Source organism: Humulus lupulus, chromosome X (assembly GCF_963169125.1).
Source record: "Humulus lupulus chromosome X, drHumLupu1.1, whole genome shotgun sequence".
Taxonomy (NCBI): domain Eukaryota; kingdom Viridiplantae; phylum Streptophyta; class Magnoliopsida; order Rosales; family Cannabaceae; genus Humulus; species Humulus lupulus.
The window spans coordinates 92326990-92338881 of NC_084802.1; the positions used below are offsets into that span (position 1 = coordinate 92326990).

Genomic DNA, 11892 nt, shown 5'->3' on the forward strand with positions numbered 1-11892 from the left:
AAAATCACCTCAACTTTTCCATTATTCATGAACAATCAACAAAATCCCAAACTTCAAAGAAGGAAAACTTGAGAGTTAAACTTACTTGAATGTAAAAGTGTTTTTTGTCACTCTTGATAGTTCGAAACTCCCAATAATTTGAAGCCTCTAACACCGAATTTGCAAAAATTAGGATTTAGGGTTTAAATTGGGGCTAAGTTGATTTGTGAGCAAGAATGAAGAATTTAAGGATAAAAAGAGGTTAATATATGGGAAAGATAGGGATTTGTGGTTGTGAATGGGGGATTTGGATGTTGTGGACAAAAAAAGTGAGGGATTTAGGGTGGTGGCGGTCGGAAGAGAAGAAGAGAGAAGAGAGAAGAGAGAAAATTAGAGGTGGTTTTGATATGTTGTGAAAAAATTAGGGAAATTCTTGTTTTCATGTACCAGGGCCTGAAGTTGCGCCGAAATTCAGCTTCAAGTGTCGCGACTCTTTTTTCCTAAAACTAAAATATGAACGCTCTAGAGGCTGCGACCCTAATTAAAATGCCGAGGCACTTCCACCTGTTTTTTTTTCAAAATCAAATCCTCTCAGTTCCCCGTGGCGCCGCAACTAAAATATGAAGGGCTGCGACTCAAAATAAGCCAAATTTTTTTTCTTCCCTGTTACGTGAGGACCACGGAACTATGGCATGGGCCTCAGTGCTTGGGACACCTTCAAAATAAGCCTAAATCCCAATTTCATTCAGAGCCGCGACTTTATTAACGAGCGTCGCCGCTCAAAATGATTTTTTTTTCTTTCATGATTTCCACATTTTGAACAAAATTACAAAACAAGACTTCAAAACTAAACCAAAATGTCAAAATAAAACTTAAAACAAAAATAAATAAAAAATTTCATAAACTAAACTACAACAAACCAAATAAAATGTTGGGATGCCTCCCAATGGCGCTGTCGTTAACATCATTTAGCCGGATGCTGAACTCCTCTTCAGATGGATTTCAAGAGGATAATTGACTTGGCTTGATCAACAGGACCACCCAAGTATGGCTTCAAACGTTGACTATTCACTTTGAATGTTTCATTGTTCTTTCCTTGTACCTCCACCGATCCATAAGGAAATACTTTAACAACAGTGTATGGACTCGACCACCTTGATTTCAACTTGCCCGGAAATAATCTCAACCTTGAATTGAATAAAAGCACTTGGTGCCCTGGTTGAAACTCTTTACGAAGCAAGTTCTTGTCATGCCATGCCTTAGTGCGTTTCTTGTAGATCTTGGCATTCTCAAAGGCTTCATTCCCAAACTCATCAAGCTCATTCAAATGCATTAGCCTATTTTTTCCCACTACATTCTCATCCATATTTAACTTTCTCATGGCACAATGCTCTAATTTAACCAGCAAGTGACAAGCCTTTCCAAATACCCATCTATAAGGCGACATCCCAATGGGAGTTTTAAATGTCGTCCTATAAGCCCAAAGCGAAACATCAAGCTTCTGGGACCAAATTTTCCTTGAACTATCCATCGTATCCTCAAGGATGCTTTTCACTTCTCAATTAAAAAATTCTTCTTGACCATTCGATTGAGGGTGCTATGGCAAAGCAGTTCGGTGATAGAATCCATGTCGAGCAAGAAGGGCATCAAGTTGCTTGTTATAAAATAGTCTCCCTTCATCACTAATGTAGCTCGGGGAGTACCAAACCGGGTGAATATGTGCTTGTGCAGAAAGTTTAAGACCACTTTACTATCATTAGCTTGAGTTTCTACTACCTCAACCCACTTAGATACATAATCAACCGCTAGCAAGATGAATTGATTGTTGTAAGACGATAGAAAAGGTCCATGAAATCAATGCCCTAAACATCAAAAAGCTCAACTTGTAAAATCACATTCAGTAGCATTTCATTCCTTCTTGATATGTTTCCAATACATTGACAGCGATCACAAGCCTTCACAAAAGTATTAGCATCTTCAAACAAACTTGGCCAATGAAAACCACATTGCAATACCTTTGCTGTTGTCCTTGAAGCTCCAAAATGCCAACCACATTGCAAAGTGTGACAATGGCTAAGGATAGAATTCATCTCATATTCTGGCACACAATGTCCTATTACCTGATCAGCACAACACCTATAAAGAATAGGCTCCTCCGAATAGTAGTGCTTCACCTCGGAACATAACTTTTTCAGCTATTGCCTTGACATCTCAGGAGGCACAATCTTACCCCAAATAATTGCTCATCACGGAAGTAATCATTTATTTGCACTTCCTTGGCATTTTTGCTCTCCTCTACCTCAAGCCTTGACAAGTGATCTACTACAAGATTTTCTGTTCCCTTTTTTTATCACGAATATCCATGTCAAACTCTAAAAAGTAATAATACCCATCTAATGAGACAGGGCTTGGCATCTTTCTTAGTAATCAATTACTTAATGGCTGAATGGTCAGTGTACAGAATCACCTTGTTACCAATGAGATACGACCTGAACTTGTCAAATGCATACACAATGGCTAGAAGCTCTTTCTCTATAGTGGCATAATTTAGTTGTGCATCATTGAGAGTCTTACTAGCATAATATATATACTAGAATACCTTGTCAACCCACTACCCCAGAACTAATCCCACAACATAATCACTTGCATCACACATCAACTCAAAAGGGAGATCCCAGTTAGGTTCAACAACAATTGGTGCTGAAGTTAACTTCTCCTTAAGTACCTTGAAAGCATGAAGGCACTCATCATTGAAGTCAAATGTAACACCATTCATTAACAAGGTAGAGAGAGGCTTTGAGACTTTAAAAAATCCTTGATAAATCTTCTATAAAACCCAGCATGCCCAAGGAAACTTCTTACCCCATTGATTGAAACTATAGGTGGTAGATTCTCAATAGTTGAAATTTTTACTCGGTCCACTCAATACCTCTACTGGAAATTTTGTGCCCAAGAACTATTCCCTCTTTCACCATGAAGTAACACTTTTCCCAATTCAAGAGTAGATTAGATTCCTCACATCGCTGTAACACCGCTTCTAAATGCTTCAAACATTAATCAAACGATGACCCAAAAATTGAGAAGTCATCCATAAAGATCTGAATACTCTTCTCAACCATATTAGAAAATATTTCCATTGTACATCGTTGGAAGGTAGCGGGAGCATTGCAAAGCGCAAATGGCATTCTCTGAAAAGCAAAAGGGCCACAGGGACAAGTAAAAGTGGTATTCTCCTGATCTTCTAGTGCAATGGCTATCTGATGGTACCCTGAATAACCATCCAAAAAGTAGTAGTAACTATGGCTCGCAAGCCTGTCACACATTTGATCTAGAAAAGGAAAATGAAAATGATCTTTCCTTGTCGCCTTATTCAGCTTGCGGTAATCTATGCAAATTCTCCATCCTGTCACAGTTCTAGTTGAGATGAGCTCATTATGTTCATTCTTTACCACAATCATACCACCTTTCTTTGGCACCACTTGCACTGGGCTCACCCATGCACTGTTAGAAATAGGGTAAATCACACCAGCATCGAACCATTTAAGTATTTCCTTTCTCACTACCTCTTTCATAGTTGGGTTCAATCTTCTCTGAGCTTCAATGGAGGGCTTGCTCTCATCTTCCATCAAGATTTTATGCATCATTGTCGAAGGACTTATCCCTCTAATATCTACTAGTGTCCACCCAATATCCAACTTGTGAGCCCATAACACCCTCAACAATTTCTCCACCACCACATTAGAAAGAAAAGAAGACACAGTCACAGGTAAACTCTCATTCTCACCTAAATAGACATAGCGAAGATGGTCTGGTAAAGTTTTCAACTCTAGCACATGTGGATTTTTTATAGAAGGCAATGGTCTTTCAGGTCCTTTTCCCAACTTTTCGTATTTCTTTCTATAGCACGGCCCATAATAATTTACCCACTTGACATAATTCATGACCTCAGCGTCATCACTATCATTTTCTTCAAACTGTGTCAAAGCCACCTCAAGAGCATCAATGCTCACATTTTTTTTCTTTCAGAAACAACCCCCTCGATCACATTAATAGAGAAACAACTATCACTTGCTATGGGGTAAGACATTTCTTTAAACACATTGAAAAGCACTTCATGACCTTGAACCTGGAGCCTTAACTCACATTTTTCAACATCAATCAGCGCTTGCCCTGTGGCTAAGATTGGTCTTCCAAGTAGGTACATTAGCATCCTCCTCCATATCCAGAACAATGAAGTCGGCAAGAAAAATAAACTTGTCTACTTTCACTAGGACATCTTCAATAATACCCTTTGTATGCTTCACTGATCAATCTACCAACTGTAAAGTAACTGTTGTTGGCCTAGCTTCACCCAAACCAAGTCGACGAAAAACAGATAAGGGCATCAGATTAATACTTTCCCCTAAATCACATAAGGCATGCTTGCACTCAAAATTCCCCATAGTGCATGGGATGGTAAAGCTCCATATATCTCTCAGATTCTGGGGCAAGTTTCTTTGTAAAATTGCATTACACTCTTCTATCAATGCCACCGTTTCATAGTCTTCCATTTTTCTTTTATTTGACAAAATATTTTTCATGAATTTTACATAACTGGGTATCTATTCTAGAGCTTCAGCGAAGGGAATATTTATGTGCAGATTTTTAAAGACCTCCAAAAACTTGGAAAACTCTTTATCAAGAGTACTTTTCTGAAGTCTTTGAGGATAAGGAATTCTGACTTGAGAATCAACAACCGCTGGTGGAGCCTTTTCTGAAACAAGGTGGTCTTCAATAACCCCCTTCTCAACTGAACCAAATTTCTCTCCCACATCTTCATTCTTGTCAGCAGATGATTTTCATTCAGACTGATCAATTTTTTTCCCACTCCTCAGAGTTATAGCCTGACATTGCTCCTTTGGATTCACCACAATATTACTAGGAAAATTCCCTTGAGGTCTATTATTCAACATACTAGCTAACTGACCCACTTGTGTTTCCAAATTTCTGATGGAGGATCTAGTATCAGTCATAAACTAAGTCCGAGTGTTGGTTAAAGTCAATAGAGCAACTTGTAAATCATTTGGCTTCTCTTGAGGGGCTGGTGGCCTAGGTTGTTGAGAAGATGAAGCTTGAGGCATAAGCTGCTGTGGCAAATTCTACTGATATTGAGCTTGAAACTATGGTTGCTGGCCTTGGTTGTTTCTCCAGGAGAAATTAGGATGATTTCTCCAACCCGGATTATATGAGTTAGAGAAAGGATTGTTAAGGCCTTTGAAAATCCCCAACAACTTGGACCCGAGCTTGATCCATGGGAATATTATTATGAGGGTCTAGAACATTGGCTATGTGCATGAGAGGATCTTTTGAGGAGAGCCCACCAAACTGAACTGTGGATTGGACCATTTTTAAGATTGCTGGCTTGATCTCAAAGTTGTTTGCAGCAACCATCGGTGGTCTAATGCAAGAATGCACTCCCATAATAGTAGGGAGTACATAATCTCTTAGTGTTTGGGCATTTGGGCCTTGAGCAACATTAACATTAGGCTCATCATCCCTGACATCACCCATACTGATTTCTGCTATTTTCTATCTCCAAATCTGCTAGCAAGTTTTCTCTATTTTAAGATTAATAGGAACTAAACTGATAGCTCTCCTTCTACTGTGCGTATAACAACTATTGGGTAAACATATACAAGATCTTGTGTTATTTTCATGTAAATCTTACATTAAACAAATTAATATAAGACAACGTAGAACATGTTTCTATAATTGAATTTAAACAGAGATAATGATAAGAACACTTACATTATACGCAGTGGCATGTATTAGTCATTCCTTCAGTTTCTCTAACCCTTGAATCCTTTATGTCGCAGGGTATCACCAAGAAACTGAACCAATCTTCAAATTTCTTCATAGCCTTCCAAAGTATCCTTAGAATCACCTAGAATAGAGTGGGTAATTCTCAACACATGAGATAGATACAAAAAGAAGAAGAGAAGAAGAATTTAGAGGCATAGAAAAAAGATTTTTGCTGTAGAGAGAATCTAAAATCCTAGAGCATCTAAACTAGATGGTCTGTTCTTCTATTAATCGGTCAAATCGTCTAATTTCAACTCTCACTTAGAATTCCTTTTATAGGCTCAATTAGGTCATTTATTTGATTAAAAAATCAATAAAATTATAGGTAATATCAGCCATTAGGTCGAAATTATCATGGGCTTTAGGCCCATGAAATTTCCCATTTAATTATAAGTCCATTGGACTTTAAATCAAGGCTCGTAATATTTTCTATTGATTGATTAATTAAATAATTATTTAAATCCTTTATCAAATTAATTATTTATAATTTGATCCTTGATTTAAACTTATTTATTAATTTAGACACCAATTTGTCTTAATTAATAAATCAGCTCTAAAATCTATTTTCTTCTCTAAATTGTATAACTCTGTGAAACTATCCAAAATTGACCAGGTCAACTTTGATAATTCTAATTGATAATTAAATCAATTAATTGATATTATCTAGATGATTTTATCCAAGGTACAGTGGAGCCATGGACCTATGAAATCAAGCTCCAATAAGTTATCATAAAGTCAACAAATAAATTTAATAGCTTATTAATTCCTCGTGACTCCACTAAAGACTTAGAATTGCACTATTGAATTCATAGAACGTGTAACACCCCAAGTTGCTAATAAGGTTTAGGACCTTGATTAACGTGCCTGGAGGGTAATAAGTGAATTAACATGATAATATATGTGAATTTGAATGAATATGTGATTAGAATGCATGGTTAGGTGGTATAAATATGCATGTGGGCCCCGTTTGTATGTTGGGGGTAAATTGGTAATTTTAGCTTGCTGAGGGCATAAATGTGATAATTGTATTATGTGATTTGTACCACGTGAGTGTGGTGATATTAATGTGATGCACGTGCCGAGACGGTCCTAGGGAGCTAGTTAACTTAAAAGTCACAACAAGATTTAATACCCGGCTCGGGAGGAGCCTAGGGGTACTTTGGGAATTTCGTAAGTTGAGTTGAGAATTAGTGGTTAATGGTTATTGGTGATTGAGTAACTTGAGTAACCATTAGTAACTGCTGAGAGTAACAAGTTGTGATGGGAAAATGGTAGAATAGTAATAGAGATGAAATGACAAAAGTGCCTTTGAGGTTTAGTTAGGAAAGAATTTTTATGGAAGGGTAGAATGGTCATTTGGCTAAGGGTAGATAAGTTTCAGCTGAAGGAAAGATGGTTCACGTTCAACACTTTTTTATTTTGGTTTATGCTGAAATTGAAGAAAAGGCTAGAAAGAAAGGGAAGCAAGAAGGAGGTCTGAAGCTTGAGACCTAGGAGGAAATTCAAGAGGGATTGGAGACAACCAAGGTCAAATTTAAGCTAGGACTACTCAGAGTTTGGATAATCAAAGGGAAGGTGACTTGAAGCTACGATTGAGGAGAATTCAAGCTGAGATTTTGACTGAGGTAAGAGTTTTAACATGTTTAAATTTTCGTACCTGATTTGGTTTAAGATTTTAGAGGCATGGTGTATAGTTTTCAAGATCTGGGTTATGTTCTAGAAGCCATGATTTAAGTTTCTTAAATTTGGAACCCAAGGGTGGATTTTGGGTGTGATTGTATGTTTGAGTTTGTTGTTGGTGTTTATAGGTTGTATAATGGTTCATTTGAGGTTTTAAATTGGTTTTGGGGTTTAGGTATGTGTTTGGGTTGAGTTGGAGGTGTTTTGGCTCGGGAAAAACGTAGGGGAAAACCCAGATTTCTGGGTTCGCGAAAGGGCGCCGCGGCGCAAGGCTGCTTCAGGGTTGGGGGATACTCTCTGACTTGCTGGGCTCCGCGGCCCTCAAGGGCAGCGCCGCGACTCTAGGCGATTTTCAGAACAAGGAATTTTGCATTTTTGGGCTTTTGCTCCGGGGGCTCGGGGGATGTTTCCGATGCATTGTTTTAGGAATTTGGGGATTCCGAGAGTGTGGGATTGGTCCCGGGAAGTAGTTTTGGATTGGTTAGTATTAAAGGATGTTTTATATATGTTGTGAATAGGTCATCGGAGAGGCTAGGGATAGAGGACAATGCTCGTGACTTTGGTGCATTGTGAAGCTCGAGATACAGGTAAGAAAACTGTAGCACCCGTAGAGCAGGGCATGGTCTCATAGTGTTGTTGTGGGGCACGACCCTAGATTGTATTATTATTAGTGTGTAGCCTTGATTGAATTATTATATGTTCATATGTTGTTTGAGAATGCTACATGTGGTTATAGCAGAATGAACGACAAAGGAGCTATCACTTAGCACATGGAGTGCTTATGGTTAGGGTGAGACCCCAATGGATACATGGGATATCCTTACGGTGTGGACCGAGAACCCAGGCTTTGGTAACGCTTCTGGGACGGCATGGCCGTATATGTGTTTAAATCTTATAGACTATCTGTTTATCTGTAGATTATCTGACATAATGGTTATAAGTTATGCGTATGTTATGTGTTGTGTGGGTTTTGTAGTTGGGCTTCGGCTCACGGGTGCTCTGTGTTGCAGGTAAAGGCAAGGAGAAAGTCAACCAGCCATGAGTACGGAGAGCGTGGGGGCAGCGCATACATGTTTGGCCTGCCCGACTGCTTTGGTGGGGGGCATTTTGAGAAATGGTTGTATTAAACTATGTTTTTGATAATTAGTCATCTGAAAACCTATTTTGAATTGTAAATATTTTACAAACCTCGTTTTGGGATCCCGAATGTTAAACTCTTGGAACTTTTAATGGAATAGAGTACTTTCAAAGATTACAGCCTTGACTTTTTGCTTAATCATACTTTTGTTATAAAAACCTCGCTTAGCGAGTTAATTGCACATTTTAAACTCACTTAGTAACGACTCTAAGGTAGTAGGGCGTTACAACTTGGTATCAGAGTGAGCCAAGGTTTATTGGTTCTGGAGATTGACCGAACATGTACGCACGCTGCCATTGAAAAGCTCGACTCAGGGTTGGTTGGTATGGTTGATTATTACGCTTGAATATGTGCTTGATTGTCCTGTTTGCCTGCTTAGTTTATAAAGAGCATGATGAATGAAATAACATATGCATGATGCTAGGGCAAGGCCTGTTATATGTTATATGCTATTTGTATGTTATCTGGATTGTTGATCTTGGTTGGTTGTTGAGAATGGAAGGTGGAATTGGATTTTGTTATCATTCCTGATAAGCGGTGTCACTGATTGCAGGCATATAGTTGTAATGCCTCGGCAATCGTCTAGACTCCGCGGCAGTCGGGCCGAGGATGATAATCAGGGTCAGGACCCTCCACCTGCCCCACAGAACTGGCAACAGATATTAGCCGAAAAGAAGGCTAGATTGTAGATAACAGAGGAAGAACTTCGTCAGATGAGGCAACAGGCCCCTTCACAGGTTACATGGTTACCAATTCAGCAGAATGTGGCGCCAGTGCCGGTTCAGCCCGTGATTGAGAACAGGTGGGAACCCTTGTATGAAAGATTCAGAAAGCAGCAACCTCCTACCTTTGAGGGTGGATTGGACCCACTGTGGGTAGAGCAGTGGATGAATATGATTTCCTTGATCTTAGACTTTATGAGGGTCGAAGGAAATGAAAGGGTAGCTTGTGCTAGCTACATGCTTAGGGAGGATGCCCGCGTCTGGTGGGATGTAGTGAGTCAGCAGAGGAATGTTACAGTCATGACTTGGGAGGAATTTAAGAGTATCTTTAATGAGAAATACTACAACGTAGCAGTTCGAGCTGCGAAGGTTGATGAGTTTATCAACCTGACTCAGAACAGGTTATCAGTTACTGAGTACGCCCTGAGATTTGATAGATTGGCAAAGTTTGCACCAGACTTAGTGCCGACAGATGCGGCCAGGAGAGATAGGTTTATATGGGTATTGAATGTGATGATCGACCGTGATGTGAATATTACCTTGAGTTCAGAGACTACTACTTATGCTCAAGCAGTGGATAAGGCCCTTACTGCGGAGAGGGCTGAGGATCAGATATGGAAGGATAGCGCTGTTAGGCGCGATGCTAGGAGGATGGTGCCTCCTTTTTTTGGGTCTAGTCGGGGCAGTGGCCCCAGTGAGTAGAAAAGAAGGGTTTCAAATTCATTTGTTCCTCCTAGTTCTGATAGGAGGGTACGAGGTTCTATTGGTGGCCGTCAGGGCGGAGGTGACAACTGGAGGAGTTTTCCAGTGTGTCCTCGGTGCAGACGAAGACATCAGGGTGAGTGCCGGATTAGGGCATGTTTTATCTGTGGGAGTGCCAACCATCTGAAGAAAGATTGCCCACAAGCTAAGAAAGAAGAGCCAAAGCGGGGAGACAGTCTCACTCCTGCCAGGGTATTCGCTTTGACTCAGACTGAGGCGGAGGCTAGTCCCTCAGTTATGACAGGTCAGATCTTTAACGCTAGTTCTTTGTATACTGCATTGATTGATTCAGGGGCTACCCACTCATTTGTATATGCTAGGGTGATAGACCAGCTTTGTAAACCTAGTATTGTGTATGCTAGGGGTTTTCAGACTTTGCTACCAACAGGAGAACTGGTAGTCTCTAGGAGATGGGTTAGAGCATTACCAGTAGAGATAGATGGTAGGGAACTGTTTGTTGATCTGGTTGAATTAGACATGGATGATTTTGATATGATATTAGGGATGGATTGGTTAACGACATATGGAGCAACGATTGATTGCAAGCGGCGTATGGTGACTTTTGAACCAGAAGGCGAGGTACCTTTTTTGTTTGTGGGGACGGTGAATGGATCGCGAGTGCCTATGATCTCAGCACTGAAGGCTAGAGACCTGATGCAGGAAGGTTGCATAGGATTCCTAGCAAGTGTTGTAGATACCTTTAAGGTGGTGACAGTGGGACCAAATGAAACCAGATTGGTCTATGAGTTCCCAGACCTATTTCCAGCAGACTTGCCGGGATTGCCGCCACAGCGGGAGATCGAGTTCATCATAGAGTTGGTGCTGGGGGCAGAGCCAGTGTCCAGGGTACCCTATAGAATGGCTCCAGCAGTGTTAAAGGAATTGAAGATTCAGTTACAGGAGCTACTGGATTTGGGGTTCATCAGATCGAGCTTCTCACCATGGGGTGCTCCAGTGCTATTTGTTAAGAAGAAGGATGGGTCACTTAGAATGTGCATTGACTACAGGGAGTTGAATAAGTTGACTATTAAGAATAAGAATCCACTGCCTAGGATCGATGATTTATTTGATCAGCTATAGGGGAGTACGGTGTTTTCAAAGATCGATCTTCGATCAGGCTATCATCAGTTGAGGATTAAAGAGGAGGACATACCGAAGACTGCTTTTCGGACAAGGTATGGGCATTATGAATTTCTAGTTATGTCCTTTGGATTAACCAATGCCCCAGTAGCTTTCATGGATATGATGAATAGAATTTTCAAGGATTACCTGGATAAGTTCGTGATTGTATTTATCGATGATATACTAGTATACTCCCAGTCAGAGACAGAGCATGAGCATCATATGCGTCTGGTGTTGCAGCGACTGAGAGAGCATAAGTTATATGCTAATTTTAGCAAGTGCGAGTTCTGGTTACCGCAAGTTACATTTCTGGGTCATATCGTTAGTAAGGAGGGGATACTGGTTGACCCAAGTAAGATAGAGGCAGTGAGAGATTGGCCTAGACCGAGCAGCGTTCCTGAGGTTAGAAGTTTTCTTGGGTTGGCAGTGTACTACCAGCGATTTGTAGAGGGGTTCTCCAGGATTGCTACTCCATTGACATAGTTGACTAGGAAGAAGACCAAGTATATGTGGACATATCGGTGTGAGAATAGCTTCAAGAAATTGAAGCGGCGATTGATTACTGCACCAGTGTTGAGCCTGCCGACAGACAATGAGAAGTTCGTGGTTTATTGTGATGCTTCTAGACAGGGTTTGGGATGTGCGTTG

General features: G+C 40.3%; 1 protein-coding gene across 1 annotated transcript; it reads right to left on the reverse strand.

Annotated features, from left to right (window-relative positions):
• Positions 1-970: 970 nt before the first annotated feature.
• LOC133806052 (uncharacterized) lies at positions 971-1510 on the reverse strand. The gene has a single exon (XM_062244189.1). The coding sequence runs from the start codon at positions 1508-1510 to the stop codon at positions 971-973; it is 540 nt and encodes a 179-aa protein (XP_062100173.1).
• Positions 1511-11892: the final 10382 nt, after the last annotated feature.